This window comes from Rhinolophus hipposideros (assembly GCF_964194185.1).
Source record: "Rhinolophus hipposideros genome assembly, chromosome: 7".
NCBI lineage: Eukaryota > Metazoa > Chordata > Mammalia > Chiroptera > Rhinolophidae > Rhinolophus > Rhinolophus hipposideros.
The window spans coordinates 57553332-57580697 of record NC_138053.1 but is presented as its reverse complement, the minus strand read 5'-3'; the positions used below and the strand labels follow the sequence as shown (position 1 = coordinate 57580697).

At 38.5% G+C, this 27366-nt stretch overlaps 1 protein-coding gene across 17 annotated transcripts in view; it reads left to right on the top strand.

Annotated features, from left to right (window-relative positions):
• Window positions 1-27366, top strand: part of MAST4 (microtubule associated serine/threonine kinase family member 4) — a gene marked incomplete at its 5' end in the record, with an annotated part of 545031 nt that overhangs the window by 492005 nt on the left and 25660 nt on the right. For all 17 annotated transcript variants that reach the window (XM_081053918.1, XM_081053916.1, XM_081053917.1 and 14 more), the window contains 11 exons: window positions 391-523; window positions 4051-4118; window positions 6475-6560; window positions 13343-13551; window positions 14915-15053; window positions 16407-16539; window positions 17404-17569; window positions 19482-19583; window positions 24862-24984; window positions 25187-25299; window positions 27129-27256. In XM_081053918.1, coding sequence (XP_080910044.1) covers window positions 391-523; window positions 4051-4118; window positions 6475-6560; window positions 13343-13551; window positions 14915-15053; window positions 16407-16539; window positions 17404-17569; window positions 19482-19583; window positions 24862-24984; window positions 25187-25299; window positions 27129-27256 — 1400 coding nt within the window. The remainder of the gene's footprint in view (window positions 1-390; window positions 524-4050; window positions 4119-6474; window positions 6561-13342; window positions 13552-14914; window positions 15054-16406; window positions 16540-17403; window positions 17570-19481; window positions 19584-24861; window positions 24985-25186; window positions 25300-27128; window positions 27257-27366) is intronic.

Below are 27366 nucleotides of genomic sequence, written 5' to 3'. Positions count from 1 at the left end.
CAACTCTAAGGCGTCTTTTGGAGCAAAGATTAATGTAAGACCTGGTGTAATGTAACGTAACATAACATAATGTAACGTAACGTAACGTAACGTAACATAACACTGGCTCTTATATTAATTTTTGCTCCAAAAGACGCCTTAGAGCTGATTGTCTGTCTAGGTCTTATTTTCAGGGAAACATGGTGAATGTATTGCCTTAGAAAATAGACTTCAAATATGAAGTGGGCATTATATACTTTTTGAAATCATTTGCTTCCTTTCTGCATAAATCATGTCTGTATAGCCCATCATCATGTCTGTATAGCATTTTATTGTGACTCAGACTCATGTAATAAAACCTTAGGCAGTTTTGTCCCAAAGAAGTATCCATGTATGTTTGTCTTGTGCTAGGAATTTGATCCTGAAGAATTTTACTACCTACTGGAAGCAGCCGAGGGCCATGCGAAGGAAGGACAGGGTATTAAAACTGACATTCCCAGGTACATCATTAGCCAGCTGGGGCTCAATAAGGATCCTTTGGAAGGTGAGTCACCTTGATTGCTCTGACCTTTCACTTGCTTATGCACAGTGACCTTGTAGAAGAACTCAGTGACAATTTATTTTTCCCTCATGTTTTGGCTCTGTCTGTTGAAAAGTCCAAATTGGGGTGGGGGGAGGCAATTGTGATTTGAAGGAAATTGCTCTAAGTTGAGTCCTGAGGAGCAAGTGAACGTGACTCACTAGAGTATGGGGACCGCCTTGAAATCCTAGCAGCCTGTCAGCCTGACAATGCCAGAGTGCCCTGAAAGTGTTTAGATTTCAACCTTCTGAGTATTATTTTTTTTGCAAAGCTCAGTTGAGTTCTTCTCAAGGATACTTTTAATTTTGAAAATGTTACTAAAGAAATTAATTATAATTCATTTAAAGTTGACATTTAATTTAAAGTAATTTAGAAGTCAAGTAACTGATGGTAGATTACTTTAAATCTGGTGCAGTGTTGGTACATTAATTTTTGTTTACTTGTTCCAAAACGTCTGAATATAGTAATATAGCAGACAGCAAGTGGAGGGGGGTGAAGGGGATGTTTCTTAAAGCTTACATAAGAATATATGGTTAATTCAAATGAAAAAATAAATAGGTCTAATGCTATTAAATACAAAGATGAGAAAGCACCCTCTTAGTATTTTTACTTAGTATTTTTTTTAAAAATCTAGTATTGGGAAACCACTCCCTCCTGCACTTTTTTCTACACCTTTTATTGTTTGGGATTGTCCTTTAAAACATTTAGGTTATGTACTGCCTAAAAGGACTCAAAAACAATCGTAGACTCCTTCATTCAAAATTGTCTTCCTGGCTCATTACATTGAATTTGCAAACAGTGTTTGTCTTGCTCACATTGTTTGTAATGATAGTAACTATTGGCACAGACATTTTTCCATTTAAAGCCAGGGAACCTGCTGCTCCATGTACCGCTCTCCTATTTCCCCCTGCTTTGTTTGCACTTACAGCCATTGCGTCTTTGCTTCCAGGGAAATGATGCATGCATTACTGGGAGATAATGCCAGATAAATTTATACTGTACTGAAAGCAATACCACAACAGATTCAGCACTTATCAGAGACTGGTGGCTGCTTTTGTGAAAAGTTCCCTGGAGAGAGATTTTCCCCCATGGCTTTTAAATTACCATCTTTACCTTTTTGAATCATGAGTCTTCAGAAATGGTTTAAATCAATGAAATAAAAAGGGCAGATGTTTAATGGTATTTAGATGAGTTTTAAAAATCTCTTCAGGCATTACAAAATGATGCCTTAGTTTCCTGCTTCAAAAGCTGACTCTTGGTTCCATTCCATTACTACCCACTGCTTACAAATAATATGTGTTTCCCAGATAATAGTTATTTAGCAGAAATTCTATTTAAAACAGAACCATTTCTTAATTTGTTTTTTTTATAAAAATAATTGGAGTGGGGGAGGCTGTCAAAGTATATTATGGTGACTCTTCACGCTAGTATAGTTAAGGTTGTGTCAGCCCTTGGATTGTAGACTGAGTGAGTTCTTCACAGTTTTCTTACCTGGCAGCAAATATCCCTGTAGGCTGACCTTTGCATAGGCAAATAATCTGAAGCCCATTTATATACCTTCATAGAGTCTTTAAAAAAATGAATAGTGATCTTTGACAGGTTTCAAATACAGATTGCTCACTAGGAGTTGTGATTTTAACTGGACACTTAATTTTATTTATTCAGATGTGAGGATAGTTTTTAATATACTTGTTACCACTTAAAATGTGATCATTACAAACTCTGATCTACCCTTGCTTCCTTTTCTTGTCTACACCTACACTAACACACTAAATAAAGCCTGACCTTTGAAGATTAGGAGGGAAGGTCTGGAGCGAGATGCCCAGGACTGCGTCCTGGTGGCCAGCACTGCAGGCTGTGTGACCTCGATCATGCCAGTGATGAGGCTCCTTGTGCCTCAGTGTTCTTTCCATATAAATAGGGTAACGGTACCCATTCATAGAGTTGTTTTCAGAGTTACGTCAGTTCATTTCTGTACCCAAGGTGTAGTAATGTTTAATAAATGTTAGCTGCTGTTACCATTTTATTTAAACAACATGAAAATTACTCCTTTCCTTAAAAGCCCCTCCAAATGAAGACATTTTAGTTCACCTTCTAGTTCATAAATCTAAAGTGCTAGTCACGTAGGATGTTGACAGCATTTGACACCAAGAAAGCATATACTTTGTACTGAGCTCATTTTTGTTCTTGAATGTACCCTACAGGTAAACTGGGAAAGTGAGTGTCAGTCTCCAGTTACTATAGAATCTGGGGTTTATTTTTATCCAAAGACAATATTATTCCAGTGTTGTTTTGCTTCGTCTTTTACATGTCACCTCTTCCCCAAAAAGGATGATTATATTTATAAGAACATGGATACATGAAATAAGAGCCTAAGACATAATTTTAGATGTATATAAAAGATATAACTAAAAACTATAACTTTTTATTGTACATGTTCAAGTTTTTAAAATTAGAAAATGCATGTTACCTGTGATCCTACCACTCAGATATAACCCCTATTGAAGTTTTGGAGAAATGTTTGTCATACTCTTTTTTTTAATAAGACATGTTTTGTTTTTTAAGTATAAAAGTCAAAATGAACAGTAAAATGAATTAGATTTGAGTCTTCAAGAAAGCATGACAGTGTGGGTTGAGCAATTAGACGCCTTTGTCTCTTTTAACTAGACCACCAGGGTAGTATTTAAGTTGGTGGCATCCAGCCCAGGATTGATTACATGATATAATCAATAATATTAAATAACAATCAACATTCAATGAGCATTTAATTTTTGTTAGTCAACGTGCTGAAAGCTTCACATGCATTGTCATAAGTAATACTCATGAAAAGTTCTGAGAGATCAATAATATTGGTGTCATTTTACACGGGAAGAGCCTGAAGTTACAAGGTCACTAGTAGTAGGTGCTGATAGGGATGGTAACCCACGTCTTTTCATCTCCAAAGCCCTCTTAACCATTACTATTACTTCCTTTCTGACAAACTGCAAATTCTTAGTGTACTAGGTGGGCTATATCTTAGTGGGTGTGAAGGAGTAGAAGAAATGGTCACTATAACTGAAGAATCATCTCTGAGCTCTAGTCAGTGCTTCTCTGATGCTTGTCAGAGGCTGGGAAGACTTGCCTCTCTAGGATCTCTCATGACAAGCACAGTCGTTGACTGCCAAATCAAATCGTTTCCAAGCTATGGTGATTGCGTCAGCCAGTCAATTCTGCTAGTTGGAGCAGAGGCTCAGCTCTAAAGTACCTATGTCTAGGTATTTATAAGCATTGGGGATCCAGGGAAGGATATGTAATGAATAATTTCCAAATGTCAGTTGCTGGGTCTTGCCATTTTGAATTTAAGATTTTCTCATGGATTCATTGGAGCATAGAGTAAATTTTTCTATTTTAATATTGGAAAAGTTATTTTTCCATTGTTTTAGCATGGTGCTCTTGTCTAATTGCCATTGCCCTACTTTTCTTAAACTTTGTTTTTGTTTTTTTAAACTTAGAAATGGCTCAGTTGGGAAACTATGATAGTGGGACAGCAGAAACACCAGAAACAGATGAATCAGTGAGTGTAAGTACCTTTCTTGATGAAATATGATGTTTGTTTTTCTGTTTATGGCATCTGGAGATTTTGGCTGTGCTAATTATTTGTTCGACAAATATTTATTGTACTTCTATGTACGAGGCATTAGGCATACAATTTTAGCCCCTCCCTTCACAGAGAAAGGATCTTTGCTATCAATGAAGTGATGCATATATTACTGGGAGATAATAAGGTAAAAAGAATTAAAATGATAAACTTGAATAAGATTTATGAAGAAAAAGGACCATGTGCTAATAGGAAATAACATGAAGAGGTTTACCTTAGTCTTGCCACTCCAAAAAGCTCTCCCAAAGAAATGACACTTGAGCTGAGATGTGAGCTGTCATTAGGATGGGAAAGGGCAGAGGGAACATTCCAGGCCAAGGGAACATTATGGGCCAAGACTGTGACATAAGGGGGCAGAGTGCATCTGAGGACAAAGAACAAGGGAGACAGTAGAGACTAGAGAGCTGGGGTAAAAACTGGACGCAGCCGTCCTTGTTCATCTTTGGCATTTTTTTTTCTTTCAAAAAATAATGGGAAACTGTTGAGCTTTGCAAGAAATGTATGGGTATGTGGTGTGGAGGGGAGTGCACAGGGCAATGACCTGATCTGAGTTACAGCTTGAGAAATATCATACTGATGACAGTGTAGAAAGTAGATGCGACCAGGGGAGCAGGCAGAGGTGACCATGGGGAAGCCAGCTACGAGGTTGCTGCAGGGGCACAGGTCAGAGGTCCTGGATGCTGCTGTCATGCTCCTTAATGATGAACACGAGAAGAGAAATCAGGATGGAGCAGGTTGGAAGTGGTCAGGAAAGAGGGGCAGCTGTGTAGCCTGGTGGCTAAGAACCCAGGCTGTGGAGTCACATTGCCTAGATTTGAAACCTGACGCCACCTCTTGCTATCTGGGGGAATCTCTCCATGCCTCAGTTTTTTCATTGGTAGAATAGATTTAAAAGATTAAATACGTTAGTTTGTGTAAAATGGTTATGATAGCACCACGTAGTAAATATTAAAGAAATGATAGCTGGTTTTGTTTATTTTATTATCGTGACTGTCATAATGTTGAATGTGTTGAGACTGAAGTTTCTTTGAGACATGTAAGAAGAGCCATCAAACTAGCAGCTGTAAATAAGGTGTGGTATCTTCTGGCACTTGGAAGGGGAGTTTTAGGTGGACGTCTAAATGACTTAGGAGTCATCCATCGATATACATGGGTCACTCTTGGATAGGGAAGAGTTAATGAGACAAGTTGGTCCCAGTCTTGAGCTATATTTTCTGAAATGAGGCAGTGGCAAGTGATGACCAGATCCAGGTCCCATGGCTGGAAGCCAAGGGGAAATACAGGAGAGAGTTGGTTGGTTGAGTTGAGGAGGTCAGTTAGCCCAGAGGCCAGGTGTTGGGTGAGTCAACTGTGTAAACACTGAAGTCACCCAGATGGTGAGAGAATGCAGGCAGAAAGAAAGGTGGGAAGCTGGGTACCCACATCTTCCAAAGATGAGTGGATGGCAGGGTCAGCGGATGACTGCACGGAATGAGGGAGGATGGAACATAACCTCAGAATCATGGGGTTTCTTCCAAAGTTACAGGAAGGGAATTCTGCACTCTGTAGAAGGAGCAAAGAGGTTGGTAACACCCTCTCAGGGCTAAGAATAGATGAAATATGAGGGAAAAAAATTTTTTTTAAAAGCAGTGGACTTGTTCTTGTCCTTTCAATTAAACTTTTTAAAGAGTGCTCTTTGAAAATTGAGAACTAAACTGTGGTAAGACTTATGGTATGGGAGTAAAGAAAGGCAGGTACTCCGTGCTTGGGTGTCCCACTTGTTGCCAACTACCTGTTTCAAACAAGAAAGGTTGCTGTAGGAATGAAACAGGTGTGCTGTGGTCAGGAACAGAGAAGCCACAGCACACACCAGCCCATGTATAGCTACTCAAGCCCGTTTTTTTCTGGCTAACTGAAACCAGAGGAAGGTTTGGCATTCTGCGCTGAACATCTCAAAACTTTAAAAGACGCAGATGAGGCTGCATGGGGCTACCCTGTTAACTTGAGCAGTTAACAGGGGTAAGTTAAGATCGGGAATTTTCAAAAATTTGGTGCCTTCGTCTCCTGGAAATGTGGGTTCACTTAAGTGAAATGTAGACACTGTCATGAGATGTAGTTTATCAGCACTGCTCTAGGAAAATTGATCTTTAAAGCTGTCCCCAAGCTCTTTTTTTGCTAGAATGTGCCACTTCAACATAGTAAACAACAAAGTGTGTAATTCAAATATTATTTATTTTGCTATTAAAATCATTTTCTTGAATTTTCAGTTATTTTTTAATTTCCATATTTTATTTTCAAGAGCTCTAATGCTTCCTTGAAACTTCGAAGGAAACCTCGGGAAAGTGATTTTGAAACGATCAAATTGATTAGCAATGGAGCCTATGGGTGAGTAATTCAAGAAAATTCTCTATTGTATTTTAATATACTAGAGTAATATATTTTTCACATTTATCTTATGCCAAATAGATGTTGTATAGGGACTTTAGTTTTCAGATCACTGTTCCTTCATTGATGTGTATAACGTGTAGCCAAAATAATTTTTCACTGGATACTCCATCAAAAACATATCAGGCAGCCTGGGAGTTATTTTAGAGGATAAGAGAAGAAGAGTAAAAATAAAAATTTATAAAGTTAAGGAAAATTTTTATATATGCCTCCTTCTGCCTCCTTTATTCTGCCTGTTTGGGTTCAGAAGTGACTGACTCTTGGTTGATATAGAAATATGTACACACACACATTACATACACACCTGGATATATATACACGAAGTCGGACAATTAAGTTCGCGAACTCATCCTTGAAAAAGTGCTACATACCTCATTGCTAAATACCACTATGGTCATCTTCTAAGCACTCCCCTTGGAAAGCTTTGCACAGCTGCCAGCGCCTAGTCCACCCTTCAAAGCAATTCTGGAACTTTTTTCTGGCATGGCCTTCAGAGCTGTCGTCGTATTACCCTTGATGTCCTGAATGTCATCAAAATATTTTCCTTTCAATATTTCCTTTACCTTCGGGTAAAGTAAGAAATCATTGGGGGCCAGTTCAGGTCAGTAGGGAGGGTGTTCCAATACAGTTATTTGTTAACTGGCTAAAAACTCCCTCACAGACAGTGCTGTGTGAGCTGGTGCATTGTCGTGATACAAGAGCCATGAATTTCTGGTGAAAAGTTCCGGTCGTCTAACTTTTTCACGTAGCTTTTTCAGCACTTCCAAATAGTAAACTTGGTTAACTGTTTGTCCAGTTGGTACAAATTCATAAAGAATAATCCCTCTGATACCAAAAAAGGTTAGCAACATTTTTGCAACAAGTTTGCGAATTTAATTGTCAAACATCATATATACACATATGTATACATATGAATTATGTATTTGCACATCTGGATAAAAATATTATATATACCCGAATATGTATAAATTCATATATAGCACTACTGCTTGAGGATTAGCCAGTACTTTCTGTCTGACTAGCAGCCAACCTAGTAGAGAAGTATTTAAATAGGAATACTCATTTAAAATTAAGAGCAATACATTTCTTTTAGTCTCTGTATTACACCAGGATTGTTTTCCAGTTGAACACTGTGCTATAATCTGATCACATTAGTGATTCCCCTTTCTCAATCCATTTTTACAGACACATCATTTTCTTCTCATGACAAAGGGTCAATAGTAATATGATCTTTCTGAGTCTCTAATAAATAGTTTGAAAGGGCAATTAATACACAAACTATATCCTGATCCATTTTAGACAGCCCCAAAACGCTAGTATAATTGTTACTCACAATATTGTCTGTATATGGAGAGCAATAAGCAATCTCCTAGACATTTATTGCCATTTATCGCACATACAAGCAGATGAGATAAAAGTGATCTTTGTTTTGCCACAAGGGATGTTTCTCCTTACAATGTTTTTTTTTAACCTCTGATACTTTCTGCGCCATTAATTTAGTGAAGAACTTAAATATTTGTGAGTTCTTCCAATGCTTCACTGATTTGCTTTCATGATTATGTCAAAGGGCATATTTCCTGATGTGGCTTATAAATGCCCCCTCATCTTTTATTTTTGTGATATTTCATTTCCTTCAAGGACCTCATTGAAACTTTTCTACCGAAGAAAATTGTTTTCGTCTGCAGTTCTTTGTGGGTTTTGTTTGTTTAGTATTTGGTTTTGGTTCTTTTTAGTTTTGGAAATCTCTGGGGATTTCTTCCTTCATTAGGGAGAAGATTGGACTCTGATTTATGGGTTTGAACACTGCTATATTTTACTGGCAGTGGAATTCTGGAATAAGAGTATCTGTGAAACACCACTTTTATAAAATGTGGGCAGATATCTTAGCATGGTATTTGAGTTCTAATTGGTTGAGTGAACTCATTTGTAGTGCAATTAAACCACTGTATAGTAGATGAGGTATATCACACTTCGGGGACTGGTTGGGAATATACAAGAAGTTAAACAAGCTGTGAATCAGTAAACAGCCACGGATGCAGGCCAAGTCATTAATGGGTTCACAAGCTGCTTGCAGGAACCTCAGCCAATCAACTAAGACTTTTTTTTTTCTCTTTTGCTCTTCTCAGATTTAATCTCTCATTACATTTTTGACAAATTTCCTTTCATATGAATTTTTTCTAACTTTAGTTTGAGTGGCGCTACACCCATTGGTCCACCCAGCTAAGATGCTGATTACAGGCTTAGGTGAGCTGACTGAACAAATGGGTCCCTCTATGGGTAGCTGGACTGTAGCTGTTCGAGGCTTCCTTAGGCACCCCTTCATGTCAGTGACTCAGAGTGACACTGATTCCATGACTGCTTGAAAATTGGTGATGTTGGGAACGAACCCTCTCTCGTTAACAAGAGTTTATTACCTGTCATGCTAAATAAAACACGTCCTCGTTTCTCAACATTCTGCTTAGTGACAATTCATGTTATAAAGCCAATTCGCTAATTTGATAAGCATCTGATTTCCTTCTCTGTTTAACATGTTTCACATCCCTGACTGCAAGTGAAACATCCCTGCATGCCAACTTAGCACGTTGTAGAAAGCTAACGCTTAGTGTGTGCCAGGCGTTGTACTAGTTTCTTTATGTCTCTTCTCACAAGAGCCCTGTGTGGGAGTTGATCTTGTTTCCTCTTAGATGTGGAGAAAGAGAGGGTCAGAGGCATGGTCAGAGGCATTGATTCCAGGCAGAGCTCTTTTCTGATTCTAAGCATTCTTTTGTTATAACTCCCGGGCATCTTAATTGGGGTATAGAGGTCTTTCTTCTGCTGAACACGTCCACCTGGATTTTCAAATTACAACTTGGGATGTTTTTAAAGTGAAAGAATAAAAATGACTTACAATTCTAAAAATGTAAAATAAATAAACAAGTAAACAGAAAAACTGAATTTGAAAGGCAGAGCACATTTCTCCCCCACTTTGCTTTACTTTCTTGTCTTGATGCCGGTTGTTCTCCTTTAGCCCCGAAAGGACGGGAGTCAGTTTTCTGACCGACTCCGGTGCCAGTTGACGTGTGCCCCATCTCCCTCACATTCTCTCCCTGTAGCCTTTCCTCTCATCAGCTTTCCTCTTACACATGCATCTCATTCCCACATGCAGATTTACTTGCACAGATTCATGTATTAGGCTCTCAGATTCATGCATAATTTTATACGCATTAGACATTCGCACTCCCTTTAGGACCAATTCATTCTGCTCCAGATCCTGTCAGCTTCTGATTACATTTCTCCCCCCTCCCACACCTCAGTTCTGCATGGGTGGGGCTCAGAGAGAATGAGGGGCCCCCAGCTGCCCCTCTCCTTGCATCACCTCCCACCCTTCAGTTTTCCTATTTCATGGGGAGGTCAGTATAGGAAAAGAGAGGCAGAAAAGCCTTTCCATGGAAAACAACCCTGGCAGCCAGAAAGCAGAGAAATGTGGGGCTGAATCCGTTCACTCCAGTTTTATAACCTTGGGAGTTTTACAGCTCTGCTTAGTAGTGTTAGATGTCTGTCTATTGGCGGCTGTTTATCTGTCTCTCTTGGTTTCTCTCTCTCTCTCTCTCTCTCTCTCTCTCTCTCTCTCTCTCTCTCTCTCTGTAGTCTGACTTAAATAGATTTGGAACATTGACTGACAGAAAGGGAGGAAAGGTGTATGTGAGAGACAATTATTACTTAAACATATTTCAGCATTAAGAATAATATGCCCAAAACAGTACAGAAATGTAAAAATGAAGAACATAAAAGAAAACAAATAAACAAAAATCCAGCTACATCAAATTTTAATTAACAAGTCTAGTTGACTTTTGTAACTTGATCAAGATATGTGTGTCCTGAGGCAGTGATATCTCAAGCTACCTTTAGGATTAATTTCAAATGGTGAAGGTCAATTTCCCTTAGGATTAACTGATTATTTTTAAATACAGCAGCAAGGGAAAACAGAAAGTCAAATCAAATTTTCTGAACTGCAAATGTAAGAATAAAGATTGAAGCCATTTTTTTACACAGTGCCACTGAAAACCTAGTCTGGTCAAATTGGGCCTGAGGCATCATTCTCTTTTGTTCTTTCATAAAATTGTATACAACTCCGTTCTTCTTCCTATTGTTTTCAAACATATTGCTGAACAGTTATTTACATAAGAAATGGTGATTCTTGATTGACAATCAAAATGGCAACCTTCTGATAGTCTAACAGTAAAGTTAATAATATCGTATGTCTGAGGATCCTTAACACTAAACTTAATATTAAATACTGAAAGGAGAGAAAAAAAAAAGTAAACCGTAATCCAATTGATTCTCAAGAATAGGCAAGTGATAATATAAAGATACTATTTGTTTTCCTGTTATCAATTTGAATTCTAAATTTCATTAAGAAATAGATTTTCTATTTAAAAAATCCCTCTTCATGACAGTATTTGTATACCAATTTTTGTCTGATATTGAAGGGGAGGCTGAATTATGTTCTATGCTCCCACATATCTTTCTCTCCTGCTACAAGCACCTGAGTAGGTAAAGTTCAAGTTTTTACATTTTGGTGTTATCCAGTCAGTAACCGGAAAAAGAAAAATATTGTGAAAGCCTTTAACCTGATTTAGAAAAACTGAGTAGTTGGTCAGTTAACTAAAAAGTTGGTCAAAGTAGGAAATCATAAAAAAAATTATATGTATGTTAAACATTTTAGCTTAGCCTAAATATACATAAATTTAGTAGTCTTTTGATATAAATCCTTTTTAAGACAAACAATATAAACCATACTTATAATACTCGTACGTTATTTCTGTTTTCCGTTTTTAACTACTTTAGAGGTGAAGGAAGAACTGAAGCAGTCTGAATGTAGGAATCTAGATTTTTATTATTTTCTCAGCTTTTAGAAATCTTCTCACCCATACTAAATCAATAGAATTTTATTTAGTGACTCACATTTATCAATACTTTCCAGAGCATTCTGTTTATTTTTCTTACAAACAGCAATACTTTTCCTTTTTTCACACTCAAGTTTCATCACTTTAAAATATTTGTTTAAATTAATTAATCAGTATATCAAGCCTGGCCCAGGAAAGCACTGGGCACCCAGATGGCCAGCTGTCATGTCAGTTTGTTGTGCTGTAGGAATAACAGCACCAGATTATTCCTTGACTTGGTTATATAGAATGTGTTTAAGAGAGCTTTTTACTATACAGTAAAGAAAGAAGTAGAAGACCATAGAAAGGAGAGAGGAAAAAAAAAAGAACAAAGCAATAAAAGGCAATGTTTAAACAGAGACCAAAAAAGAAAAGTGTAATTTTGTGAGTGAAGGGAAAAGATGGCAGCAATGAGAAGACAAAGATATACATACTTGAAAGAAAAATTAATCCATAGTTGAACACTTAAGGGAAAATGTGAATATCGATTAAACAGATTCAGTATACTTAAGATTTATGTAAGTGGACCACCCTCATACACTGGTTCAGCAGGAATATAGGGAGTCTTAGTACCCTATATTCATTTTTCAAGGACAATGAACATAACTAGTGGAAAATGCATCTCAGATCAGATAACGCCTCGTTTTAGGAGGCAGCCCATTGGATATACTTTATTGTGATGGATTACTTTTGAGGTAAATTACTACCTATTTGATCATTGCATTTGGTGTAGGGCAGCTTCGTGTAACCTTTCACACACTTCTAGTGACTGATAGCTCTTTAGGTCAATTATTACTTATCTGAGCATTGCCTAACCTGAGAGTTCAAACCTGTTCTCCCACAATAGTGACAAGCGAGGAGTAACTAATGAGAAAAAGAGCCAATCCAAAACGTTTTCCTTGTTGGCCATCATTTCCAGGTGGGGTTTTAAGACTCCTTCTCCCAATTGCTTCTTCTCCCCCAATCATTCGCAGCTTCAGGGCTCCCATTTTCTCTGGACCAGCCAGAATTGGTTGGGTATAGTATTTGGGGGAGGCTTTTGACTGAGATTCAGTGCAGCCTGCTTATTTTACAGCAGAGTTGCCTGACACCTTGGCTGTAGGTCGGATGGAGCAGGTCATTGTTTTATTGGCCCACTTTTATGTTGGGAAATGCATTTCCTGTTGAAACAGGCATAGGTGTGACTCATGCCGCGGTCTGTAGTGAGGAAATATACTGCTCTTTGTTGCGGGATAGCCTCATCGGACCTATTTGCCACTTCTCTTTTATCTGGAAATTCCATGGGAAGCAAATTACTCTCAAGTTGGAAGCCAACTACTCTAAGAAGTTATAGTCCTTTGGCAGATCCTTAGGATAGCATATAGAAGATAATTGCTTTAGTCAGTTGAGAAAAAACATGCCTAACGTATATCTAATGCTAGGAAGGATCTTGCTCTCATGATGTGTATGTACTTTTTTGTTCATTCTTTCCTGTTCTGACATATATTGGATTTTGTTTGTGAAAAAACTGAAAACACAGCTCACTCCTGAGAGACTGTTTCCTTCCTTCAGGTGAAAAGATAAATTTGATGCCTTATGTATGACCTCTGACCTTTATTGAAAGAACTAAAAAAAAATAACATCAATCTAGCCTAAGAACTTTTGCCTGGAATGAGATGTTTGTAGCTGCCAGCATAGCTTGTGTGAGTTGAATTGCGGCTGCCATGTGAACTTAAAAAAAGTGAATGATCACAGGGTTTACTGTATACAGAAGAACGCTCTCTTCTTGTGAACCCCAACTTTTGTGCTCCTTTTCAGGGCAGTCTACTTTGTCCGGCATAAGGAATCCCGGCAGAGGTTTGCCATGAAGAAGATTAATAAACAGAACCTCATCCTCCGAAACCAGATCCAGCAGGCCTTTGTGGAACGGGATATCCTGACTTTTGCGGAGAACCCCTTTGTCGTCAGCATGTATTGCTCCTTTGAAACAAAGCGCCACTTGTGCATGGTCATGGAATATGTGGAAGGTCAGTCTGTCTCTGACCCAGAGAACATGACACCTGAACCCAGAAACTCCTCGCTTCTTTGTGCCGCTGCAGCTCTCTGTATTTGTGCCACATAATGATTGTATCCACCTAGGCACTGAAGCCAGGCAGCGAGATGGCTGTATTCCCAGTCATTATCTTGTGATAATTGCTTGTAAAGGGCCTGCTCTACTATAACAAAGGGAAAATTAGTGCTATTTGGAAAAAGGTTGTTTTTCTTTGTTAATGGCTTTTAATCCTAACTACCTCCTCTCAATTGGTCATTAAAGTTAGACTATAGGGGATGGGCTTTTTCCTACTTATTTTTATCACGTATCATAAAAAGCATTTGTTACAATTGATCTTAAAGAACGAATTAAAAATATATCTTTTTGGTCTGTAGTAGGTAATTAAAAAGGTGTTAGGGGAATGGAGATACATTCAAGAAAATCTAGCTTTTTTCTTCTTTTTTTTAGTTTTGTGGTCTACCACTAATTTATTTCCCTCAATTTTACATTAAATTTCTGAGTGTTTAAGTGGCTGTGACTTGTTAACATACAGTTAATAAAATGAATTGATCAGCAAGGGTCAAAGCGATGTCTAAAGCATCTAATTTAAGTTCTTGTGATTGTTTGAACAGAATCCCAAAACTATAAAGCTGGAAGAAACATTAAATATCATTTAGTTCAACCTGTTTATTTTTCAGATGAGTGAACTGAAACCCAAGAAGCGGGGAGATTTACTAGATATAAGACAAAAACAGCTTGCCTGATTTCCACCCATTGTTCCTTTCACCACACCAATACTTTGCTGTATTAACCTTTGTTGCGGTTACTTTAACAATAACTAACATTTTTCATGTGTTTATTATGTGTCGGTAATATTTTAAGTTCTTTACATAAATTGCCTCACTGAATCCTCACAATAATCCTATATTGGATGACACTATTACTGTACTATTATTACAGATGAAGAAACCAAGACAAGTTTCCCTAAGGTCTTCCCACCTGTAATAGTCAGTGTTAGGATGTGAACTCAGATAGCCTGATTCCGTGTTTTATACTGGTACATTTTAAATTGTCACCATATTCCTAAAATTATCCCAGCAGTTTTTCAAATTTCAGTTCCACTTCAGAGCCAAACCTGCTTTCTTAGAAGTATTGCTCCTTAAATGAAAATCTATACTTTCTTCACACCATGTCTTAATTCCAAACATGATTACTTAACACACAGTCTCCACTTACAACTATGTGCTGTGTCTGTGGGTAAAGTCCATTCTGCTTTAAAATTCTGTAATCCAAACTGATGTTCTTCTTCACTCCTAGCTGGTACTCTACCTGCTACATCTTTTTCTTGTGTTTTATAGGGGGTGACTGTGCTACCTTAATGAAGAACATGGGTCCTCTCCCTGTTGACATGGCCAGGATGTACTTTGCTGAGACGGTCCTGGCCTTGGAATATCTGCATAATTATGGAATTGTACACAGGGATTTGAAACCAGACAAGTATGTACAGTGATGAAACATGTCTTTTTCTTTACACATACAAAAGTTTTCTTAGGTCTAAAAAACATTTTTTTTAATGCTGCTTTGCACATTTTAAAATTCTTTCATAATATGCTCAAATGAGTTATTTTAACAGTATGATACTTTTTACATAATCTTTTAGAGGCTATGATGCTTCTAATAAGATCTTGTAAGAAACCAAAGAAAAGGATGATTACGAAGCCAGGGTTAGTTAATTTTTTTAAAAGCTTTATTATCTAAATTTTAGAATAGCTACACACACTGCTTCTGGTTGTTTTCTGTATAGTTTCTGCATTTGGTATCATACTTAGATAATCCTCCCCTACTCCAAAATGATATACTTGATATATTCTATTTTACTCATAATTTAATTTTAAAAATCTACTCTAGAGTTCATTATGGTGTGTGATCTGAGATACAGATAGACTCTTTTTCTCTAAATGACTAGCTATTCATCTTGACACCATTTATTAAATGTTTCATGCTTTCTCCACTAATTTGAAAAGCCTCTAAAAGCTTCACATGTGAATATGTAAAGCTTTTATGTGTGCTGAAAACTGTATGATAAAATTAACTCATGCTCATTCCAGAAAATTTGGAAAGTGCCGAAAAACATTTTTCTTTAAATGGTTTTGGTAATTTACAACATTACCCGACAAAGACAGCTATTAGACTTTTAACATGTTTCCTCTCAGTAGCTTTTTTTCCCAACTCCTCTATTCCTTTAATTTTTTAATTAATTAAAATTTTGATTTTCTCTCTAAAATGAAAGAAAATTAAATATAAGCTCATAAAGCTGTCAGCTATGAATTCTTTGTATGAATAAGAAATGTAGGTTTTGTGCTTAATGAGTAGACATTTAAATTGGAGCCAGAAGTTGAAATCTGAAACAATACTACATTTTCCTGTCCTAGTGCTTTTATGTCTCATTTGAATCACAAATAGGTCGCTTATCTTCGTTCCTGACGTGTGACATGGTATTATTGGTAGCCTTTTGTCTTCTGTTTTCTTATTCTGAAAATAGATGTCAGAGTTCCATATTTGAGTTTTTAGGTTGTAAATAACGCCGTTATAGCTGCTCCAACAAAGGTTAGCTGGGCCGGGTCTCAGACCTGCCTTGTGAATTACCCGCCCGATGCAAATATTTGACATACGTGTGTGACTTCATCTCTTCCCAGGCTGGGTTTTGTAATAAAGTTGACATCTATATACTACACAAATCGTCTTACCAGTTAACAAGGGGTTGGGAGAGAGCTGAAAAAAAAAAAAAGAAAAAAAAAGACTGAGCTTCTTCTAAGTAGGTATTTTAATATATGTGCTTCTGCTTCATAGTTTGTTGGTCACCTCCATGGGACACATAAAGCTGACAGATTTTGGATTATCCAAGGTGGGGCTAATGAGCATGACTACCAATCTTTATGAGGGCCATATTGAGAAGGACGCTCGAGAGTTTCTAGACAAACAGGTAAGCTTGCCTGGTGTTCAGTTCTATAGAGAAATACAAAGTACGATATTGTCAATGACTTTTGGAATCAACTTGTGTAGGCCATCTTCACATTAGTACTGAGGGTTTAGATGTCTGTATAAGCCTTAGTAAAATGCAAATTGCCTCCATTTTTCTCCCTGGGCCTCTTTGAACTGTCCGTTCCTCCACATCCCTCCTCCAACATTATGGTCTATTAGCAAGACGAATGATCTAATTGCACACAAGTGAGAGTGTGAGAGAGACAAATGGAAAACTGTTTTTGTAAGGAATCCAGGAGTCTCAGTAGAGTATTCGGGAAACTCCTGATGCATTGCATAATCACGGGTGCTAAAATCCGAGCCATGGCCCATTTCCCTTTAAGCATGCCTCATTACCGTGTGCCCACAATCTGTTCGTTGTAACTTAAGGTAAACACATCTCAACTGTCATGCTTCTACGAAGGAACCAGGGTGTGAATATATTTTGGCCACATAAAGGCTAACACTGTTTCTGATAATGACAGATAAAGAATGCCTTAGTATTTCAAATTTAAGGATTATAAATGCTTTTTAATATTGTAAAATAAGTACAACTACCAAACAGGGTCAAGTGCTCAATTTGAAATGACACATTACAAACAGTTTAACACTGGAGTAGAAGTTTTGTACTTCCCTTCTTTTGTATTTGAATAATTGATTACATTCGGTGTGAAGAACACCAAATGGCTGTTCTTAAGTTCTTAAGTTCTTTGTCCATGGGGTTGAGCAGGTGCACTCTGGGCAAAATAATTGATGTTTGGCCCTCTTGCTTATTTTAATTCATACCTAGTATTCCAGTTATTCTAATACTGCAATCATCTTTTAGGTCTGTGGCACACCTGAATACATTGCCCCAGAAGTGATTCTAAGGCAGGGCTATGGGAAGCCTGTGGACTGGTGGGCAATGGGGATTATCCTCTATGAATTTCTGGTTGGATGCGTGCCATTCTTTGGGGACACTCCAGAAGAGCTATTTGGACAAGTCATCAGTGGTAAATATCATCAGGAGTTATCTTTAAGCCACTGTTGGGAAGCAGCTATTTAGTGTAATTCTTTGCAGTATCGCCGTATTTACTACTAAAATGTTAACCTTTATCAAACAGTTTAGCCAACAAATTAAAAGAACTCACTAATCATAGCACATAACTGACTTTCACAATACCAAGAGAGTAATTTGTGTTGAAAATTGATCTGAGGAAGTTTTGTTAACATGGAATTTGGAAATGTACTGGCAATGTAACCAGTTTTTATGGTGTGCTTTCTCTGCAAAAGAAATTGGTGTGGGATTTGCAAACGAGTTTATTGCCGTCCAGTCTTCCCTTCCATAATAGCAAAGTTGCACCAGGAAAGAGAAGGTTAATGTGGGTAACATTTACATAAATGGGGAAAATGGCTAATGGCACAATGAAGAAATTAACAAAAATGTAATAAACTCTAAAACAAATGTCTACCAAATAATAAATAATGAGAATGGGAAGAAAGCAAATTTAATCCACAGATTGTTAATGGTTTCATTGGTAGTTGTTATGGTGTAATGTTATTTCTGTAACAGCTGTTCATCTTTCATTTAAAATTCAATAACCTTTAGATCTTAACCTGCAAGCTGACCCCTCACTATTGTTATGCAGCTTGTGGCAAAACTAAATGATAATTAAATAGGCTCTATTACTACCATACCTGCTGTTTTTATGAATTCCCCTGAAGCATAGATCAGAAAGTCCTCTCTTTTTCAAAGTTTGTCAGTCATTACTGATATCTCCATCACCCACCTCTAGTCCATTCTGGACTGTGCTTACGGGGTCCAAGAGTGGAAATAGATGGAAAATTCATTTTGGAGCCCCTTAACCACAGCATTATTTTCTATCACTGACTTTGCAAGTCAGGCATATTTATAAATTTTAACAAAGTAGATTTGTGAGTTGCCTGCAGTGAATAACCCTTTTATACGATATCTGAGCTGTTTATGGATTTATAACTAGACTGTTTTCTGATATACCAAGGCCTGAATGGCAAGAGGAATCAACTGTTTAATTAACACAAGCAGCAAATGCTGGCTTTGTTCTCGATGCCTTACGGCTCAGATGCATATTCATGTTTTATTTTCCAAATCAGATTTAAACTGCAGCAGAGGAAGCTAGAGGCAGGCACACACAGAAATAATTCATGTTTTTTATTGCATTTTCATACACACAAGCATGCACACCTATCTTCAGGCAAACTCCTTTAGAATGTAGAACATATTCTAATATTTATGACAGATTTTAAATACTTCCATTACTATGATTACTTTGATTTTTTTTTTCAGTCTTCAGTCTTAGCATTTTGACCTTTCCTTTGTCTCTGGAAATATTTTTACAAAATTACTTTCTGCTTCTTGGAGCTGCAGAACCTATGGCTGTGGCCCGATTCCAAGTTGAGGATAGTAGGCGAGAGAGTCTTACTCTGAGATGATCCCAGGAGGGGTGGCCACCTGAAACACAGGTGGTCAGGGTTTCCACTATATTACATCCTCTTCATAACTAAAAGGAGCAATTTGTTGTGAGCCACTTCTGCCAAAGAAAAATGAATCAAAAAGGCAAGTGAAAGATGCCACCTATTGAAATATTCCTACACCTGAAGTTAACATAAAATAATATTGAATGTCAAAAAAAAGAAAGAAAGAAAAATTCTCTCCTTGCCTTGTTAAAAGCTGTGCTATTCATGTCTTGTGAAACAATGCTTCTCACAGTTGACTTGGCCTAAGAATCAACTGAAGATCTTGTTAAAATGCAAATTCTGATTCAGACGTCTGGGGTGGGACCTGAGATTCTGCATTTCTAACAAGCTCACAGGGCATGTCCATGCTGTTGGGATAGGGACCACCATTTGAGCAATAAAGATATAAACAACTTTTCTTCCTTCTAGATGAGATCAATTGGCCTGAAAAGGACGAGGCACCGCCCCCCGATGCCCAGGATCTGATTACCTTGCTTCTCAGGCAGAATCCCCTGGAGAGACTGGGAACAGGTTAGAGCACATATGTTTTAATTTTGCTAATATGCAAGAAATAATGTCTACGTGGAGCACTCAGGTTTGTGTTTGTGTTTTGTGTTTTGCATGGGAAACATCTGTTAGTTGATGGAGAACACGAGCACAACATGCTATGACAGTAGCATTTTGGCTTCTTTGTTTGTTTGTCTTTGTTGTGATTTTTTTTTTCCAAAGCAGAAATTATTGTTAGTTTGTTTCAATAAATAAAATTTCCCTAGAAGAAAACCTCAAGGGCACATGTAACTCTTCTGTCCTGAAAAGCATGCATCTTAAATAATTTGAAACAGAGGATTAGAGATGTGGAGCCTTGTGTGTGTGTGTGTGTGTGTGTGTGTGTGTGTGTGTGTGTGTGTGTGTAGGTTTTTTAAAAAAATATATATTCCCAGAAGAATTTAACCCAGCATGTTACTGTCTACAGGCTTTGAAACGGGTTATCAGTTCTTGAACTAATTAATAGAAATGAGTGCCTGGGGTGGAACTATGCTGTCCCATCATGGTGATCAGCACCAAGGCCCAAGAAAGACGATTAAAAACAATTGATTTTTCAAGGTTAAGAAGATAGTAGATTTATTAGTTGCTGGTTATGTTTCCTGAATGTTCTGCTACCAGTTTTTTATTTCTGCCCCTCCTTTTCCTTTTCTTCCTTATATTCTGAATAGACAGAGATTCCAATATAGAGTCCTAGTATGTGAATTTATCTAGATGAGACTAAATATTAAATATAAATACGCACACACACTCACTCACACACACACACACAATGTAGACAGTATTCACAATTTCAATCAGTGATAATTGGCGTGATGGAATGTTTCATTGTACTCCATTTTAATAGAAATATCAGAAAATATGGCAGCAACGATCTTCTCCCCCCTCTTTTCCATGACAAAAATCATTTGCAACAGCTCTAAACATTTGTCTTACATTGTTCTCCACATTTGCCCACAGCTTCCCCAGTTGGAGAGCTCTGTTGTTGCTTAAGCATGGAACATTGCACTGCTAGAATTTATGATGATGTGTTAAAACCCATTGGCCAAATCTTTATTTTATAAATAAAGTTTTATTGAAACCCAGCAATACCATTCATTCATGTATTGTCTTTGGCTGCCTTCATACTACAGTGGCAGAGTTGAGTAGTCATGACCGACTGTCTGGCCCACAAAACCTAAAATACGTACTAATTGACTCTTTACAGAAAAATCTTGCAGACTGCATTAGAGAATCAAAGTTTAAAATTAGGGCTCAATTAGGAAAACTGCTTTGAGTTGAGCTTCTTAATAGAGTACTGTGTGCCTTTTTGCCTATTTCAGTGGATGTGTGGAAGTTAAGGGCACACACGCTGGAGTCAGACTGACTGAGTTTAAATCTGAGCCGTGTGACCAGGGGAAGGTTATTTCCCTTCTCTTGCCACAAGTCCTCATCTGTAAAATGAAGCGTATAGTATGTAGTGTCACCTTGCAGGATTATTGTGAGGCTAAAAGGTCACCCACTCTGGCTCTTAGAACCAGAGGTGACACTGCTGCTGCTGGTATTGTTTTAATTTTCTGCAAGTATGATCTCCTGCTTTCCCCTTTGGACATACGAGATAAAGAAATGGTGGCTGTGTCCCTACCTTGGAGCTGATTGAACTCTTTGAACAGAGTACTTTACGCTTCTTCCCACCCTATTTGGTTTTTCCTTTCTCTGAAGTGACAGAGCAAACTTGTTATTTCCCCCCGCTCTGTGACCTGCAGTCAGATTTGCTTTATGGTTCAAGAGATAAGAGTCCTTGTCAAAGAATTGGTGTCAAGGCTCTGTATGGGGCACAGTTTCGAGAAGTGATTTTTTTTTTTTTTTACTCGAGCCAAATATGAGTAGCATTGGTGTTTTAAGATTGGCCTGCAGCAATCCAAATATCTATGTACATGTCCTAATCAATTGTCCCAGAGAAGCACTGTCCTAAGATATGACTCAAATTATATTAGAATCAGCCCACCCCTTCTAAAGAGTCCCCTTCCCTTCATTGTTCATGTGTCAGTTTGGAGAGTTTTCCCACTTAATATCCTGCCCGTTTCCCTCCTCTAAGGATACTTGGATTCTTGACTGAGCCTGATTTAACGAGCCAGGACTATGATGATGGTCAGCACGTCCATGTTTATGTATTATAGGCTGCAAGTTCTCCCTCTGCACGTTTTCTCCTAGACTGCTACTTTTGGTCTTTTCAGGTTTGACAGTTTGAAAAACAAATCTAGCAGAAGCTCAAAAGAGACATTTGAAAGACCCTGCCCAAACTCTTAGCATTGTCAAGAAGTGCTTGCCAAACAGGCAGGTCCAACGTGACAGGTCCCAGTAGGGCTCAGCGAATGAGGCTGAGAATCCCACAGGCCTGCCATGCTGCTTCCAATGACAGCATTTTGGATTTAATGCATATTTAGCGGGCAAAATAATGCACCGTGAAAATGTGCGAATGCACATTTGCCCAAGAGACTAGAGAGGCTGAGAAAAGGAGTGCGAAGAGCATAATGGATGTTTAAGAAACTTTCATGAAAGGAGAGAAAAACTCAAGGGAGAACATCAGTGCCAAAGCATAACTTGCAATTTGGGAACATGTACTTGAACTAGACTTTTGAACTTGTAGGGTATTGCGTGGGCTTACTGGACTTGAGAGCTGCTCCTATGTGACTGATTGTGACGTATGTACCAGCTGGAGGTCTGGAATAGTTCCTTCATTGCCCTGAACCTTAGTTTCCTAATCTATGAAAACGAGCATGTTATACATTTCACAGGATGATGTGAGGAAGAAATGCAAACATATTCATGAAGGTATCTAGTACATTAACCTAGTGCATAATAAGGGCTCAAAAAGTAATTTGTTTGCCTTCCTTTCCTGGCGAATTCTTACAATGGGAGCTGTCATTTGCATTTCCTGTCCAGTGATTTGCATTTGGCTAATAATGCCAACTTCTATATTGTACCAACAGTTTAGCCCAGAGGTTGTTTTTCCCCAGTGTGTCCCTTTAATTTTTTTGTTCCCCATCACTCCAAAAGTGCATGAGAAATAGGACCCAGTGATAAGCAACCTTTTCTCAGTGGTGCACAAAGACCAAAGTGTGAGAAAGTCAGGCTGGCTCAGCAGTGGGCTATGACTCCTTGGGGAGGACCCATTTGTCATCATCCATAGAAATGAAGCAAATGCTCTCATAACTTGTGTCCCAAAGGGTGGCAGGCAGGGGAGTGGAAAACCAGACACTCTGGATATGGTCCAGAAGTGCTATTTGAGTCCTTGGCTCTAGAGAACTGAGCTTTTCTGGGTAAAGCTGAGTGACCTCGCAGTATCAGAGCTGCCATTTGGTGTGTCCCCATGAGCAGCAGCTGAAGTGATGGTCATTGTAGCATAGTGTGTGTTGGGCTACCAAGTAGGGCTTGACGTTTTGGACCTCAGTGCCGTTGACACAGTTAGGGAGTTAGGAAACTATTTAAGCCCTTTACCTTCTCCAAGATAAGGTGACTTGAAGAAAATGTCACTGGCAGCTATGTTTGGGGATACTGATTGGTCTGGATGAGAGCCAGGGTTCATGGAGGACTGGAGCTGGACTCTGCAAAGGTGCTATGAGAACAGCCTCAGGAATCGGCTGTTTGTCTCAGTTCCCCAGTATTGGTAGTTGTAAACCCATTTGCAAATTGATACAAGAAAGGTGGCAGGATAAGGATCCAAACCCAAACATGTCTTCCCTTTACATGGCGTGTGAAAATGGACCTGCGTGTTTTCGGACAGACATTGTTTAGCCCTCCCAACCTTACTCACGGGAGCATTGTGGTTCAGTATGCTTTGTTGCTTATCCTTAGTTTCCCCATCCCAAAATGCTTTCTTCGTGGGGTTACTTTCAATTATGTAACTAAAGGAAACACAATGCCTCTAGTATCCAGTTCAATCCTTGTCAAAAATCAGCCCTTGCATGACAGCTGCTAATGCTATCGCTTTTGTCATCAACATCAGTATTGTGCTGTGAACAAGGAGAATGTCTGGATAAGATCCCGGATAAAGATTCTGATCAAATGCTTTGTAAAGAAGAATCCATTCCTTTAGAGGGGGTGGTTTCCCCACTTTGTTCTTTTCTCTCCACTCCATTGGTTTCAGAACACTAGTTTCTCCTGACTGGGTTTGGAGCTCCAATCTGCACCTTGTGCTAAAGGGGCCTGCTGGGGACAGAGCCACGTTTGAACCACTCAGACAGCTCCCCACCCCAAGGTCCAGCCCAGTTTTCATTCAGATTGCATTTCTCATCCTATCCCTTTTGTGCCCCACTGAGGAAAGGATGAGAAACAAGGGTGACAACAGCATTAAAGAGGCATTTACATCCCATCTAGAAAGGCATCTCCTGGCAGCGAGACTGATTAGACCCTGGTATTAGTCTTGTGAGAAATCTCTCTTCCTCGTATTTTTTTTTCAAGGTTGATTCTTCTTTATCTCCTTTATCAACAGTGTGTGTGTTTGTGGCAGGGCAGTGGCCTGATTCTCACGCTTTGATTCTATAACATGTGTACCTTCTTCTCTTTACATGGGGTATAGTGTAATGTTTTGATGGGGTCTGCCCTTCAAAATAACTCTTTAAAATCATGAACTGAATGAAACACATTTCGCTGAATTGTGCTCTCGTGCTGACTTGGCAAAAAGAAGCCTAAAACTTAGGAAATGTGATTGATGTTCGTCACATGCATTATAAGTCTGTCAAACAGGTTTGCCCATTTCTTAAAAATCTGTAATCCACAGAATCTAATTCCTACCTGTGTTAATGAGCAATCCAATAAAGTTGAATGGTAACCATTATGTACTATTTAGGAAAAATTCATCTTTATTAACCCAACCTTCAGGGAAAATATTGTGAACACATTTTGTTCCTTGTTAGAATTTCTTTGGATTTGTAATGAGCAAGTCTGCTTTGGGCCAATGTGTGTCCACATCCCCAGGTTCAGCATAATGTGATTTTAAGTGGCCACATCGTTAGCCTTTGAAAAATGGAGGAAGCCCTGGAAAAATTAACAATGAAAAACGTGCCATAGCAACTGCTCATAGCAAAATCAAATCTGATAAATAATGGGGGAGATTTTTAGATGTTTTTGTTGTAGAATGAAAAGGTAGGACTTCCATGACTTCTTTATTTCTCTGTTGATAGATTTTTTTTTGATTGTTCTTAAAAACAAATGTTTTACCTTTATTTGGAGGATAGTTTAACACTTTCTCCTCTGATTTTCCCCTCCAACTCTCCTCCCCCAGGTGGTGCATACGAAGTCAAACAGCATAGATTCTTCCGTTCTTTAGATTGGAACAGTTTGCTGAGACAGAAGGCAGAATTTATTCCCCAACTGGAATCTGAAGATGACACAAGTTATTTTGATAGTACGTGCATTATCCGACATAAAACATTGTTTGGCCTTTCCTTTGTAGAAAATTATCTCTACTTTTCATTGAACCTTTCAATCTAGAACCTATGAGTTCTTAAATGTAATGTGACTTTGGTACAGAAACTAATAATTAAAATATCTAAATTAAAACCTGACATGTTGAGTAATTGGAACTGTTCCCAAACCTTTCTCTGTAGCTCGGTCAGAGAAGTATCATCATATGGAGACGGAAGAAGAAGATGACACGAATGATGAAGACTTTAATGTGGAAATAAGGCAGTTTTCCTCGTGTTCTCATAGATTTTCAAAAGTAAGTGAAATATGGTATGAATATACAGGGTGTCTCTGGCCAGATAGTTGGTACCCCTCAACAGCTGGAGGTGATTGTGAAAACAGCCTGCAGTGTTTTGGACTTGCGATCTCCTCCTGATTTACGATTCCTTCTTGTTGAGGAAAAGTAATGCCACCATCTTGATAATCTAGACTCCCAACCCCTTCTCAGGAGTACATTTCTCTGTTTTACTCTCCACAGATTGGTATCTTTTTTCTTGGAGGCACAAACTTGCCTCTCATAGCCATATCTTTGGAGTATATTATAGCTATGTATATGCTGGCTGCCTTGTGTGCCCTGGTCTAGTTCAATGCCAAGCTGTGGATGCAGCCCCCGCCCCTATTTCTTTCATGTTGGAATGAGGAACGTTGAACTCAGTGTGTTCAGAGCCTTTTTCTAAGTACCACACAGATTGCACTACGAAGGAGAAGGCTTAGTTCTTGACAAAACCTAAGACACTTGGGGATAGTTGATTGTGGAATGAGAAAGTCTGGTAACCAACAATACAAAATGATGTGAGTTAATTAAAGAGGTAGGAGGAAGCCATGCTAGAATGTTGGAAATGGTAGAAGATAATAAAGTTAATGTTTGAGAAAGATGTTTTTTACTGAGAGTGGTTAGATGAAAACAAACAAGCAGAACCAAGAAACCTGATAATTCTGAGACAGGGCAGCAGGGCTCTAGGAAAACAGAAATGGACCTAAAAGGCACCCTCTCTTCCTTTTGCTTTTTACAGTAGCTAAATATTTTCTGTTGCCATTTTACATGATACCCTTTAGCTCTTCTGTAGGGTTTAGTGATTTTAGTGTTCTGTACCTTTTTCTAAATGACTGCCTAGAATGTATTTGCAAATTGGCCAGCACGCGAAGGACATAGAGAGGTAGGGATTTCCCTGGAGTGAGTGGTGGCAGGTCTGTCCCAGAGCCGGGACCAAAGCTTTGATATCACTGAGTGCTGTATGGCTTTCCTCACTACCTGTTCTGTGGCCCATCAAAGCCAGCCCCTCAACTCTATTTCCTTCCTGCTATCTCTTGTTCTTTAACCACCTTCCTCCTAACCCAAGTACATATAGGTGGTTGAAGGGCTATTCCCATGAAAGCAGCAAAAGGCCGAGTTGGACAGTAAGAAGTGCTTCCTGGGCTTGGCTCTAGTTCCCTATTTTACCTTTTAGCTTTCCTGTGGGACAGCAGAGATCTCAGATTTGCCTAAGCTCTGATCTCCTTCAGAAATCCAAGTACGAACATATGAAGCTGCCTGTCTGTGTGTGTGATTTATAAGACAAACACATAACTCTGACTCATAACCAAATATGTACCACACCCCCGCCCTTCCCCTCTCCCCCCCACATCCTGAAACAGGTAATTTATTCTTCTTTTCTCACTTAATTCCAGTTCATTTTTCTTCTTCCATCCTGACTGGTAGCCAGTAAATCTTTATCTCTGTGATTTTCTTTTCCTGATTGACTTCATGGTTAAAAAGTAATCTGAGGTGTGCATTGATCCCCAGGCCTAGAAACCCCAATGCATCTATGAGTTTTGTTTACAGATACAAAAATCCATAACGAGATATGGTGAGAAGGTGATAAATTCATAGCTCCCCACTCCAAAAGAAAAAACAAATTATACATTGACCATTCATCTCACAAGTAAACAGCATTGGAAAGTACCTCTGAATACATGTCCCGATTCAAACTTTAGTCATACTCTCAGGTTTTTCTCCCAAGATTTGGGTCTATTTTTGTTTTTGTTTTTTTCCCTGACAAACTCTTTCAGGAAGATGTTAATAAGCACTGACTTCTTGCCTTCCAGGTTTTCAGCAGTATAGATCGAATAACTCAGAATTCAGGAGAAGAGAAGGAAGACCCTGGGGACAAAACCAAAAGCACAGCTTTGCCATCCACGGAACCATTAAGCTGGAGTTCAGAGTATTCTGAAATGTATGTGAAATGCCTGCTAAGAAGTATCATAAGCAGTAGCTACTAGAGCAGTGGTTCGTAAACCTGAGTGTGCAGCAGAGTCACCTGGAGGGCCTGTAAAAACACAGGTT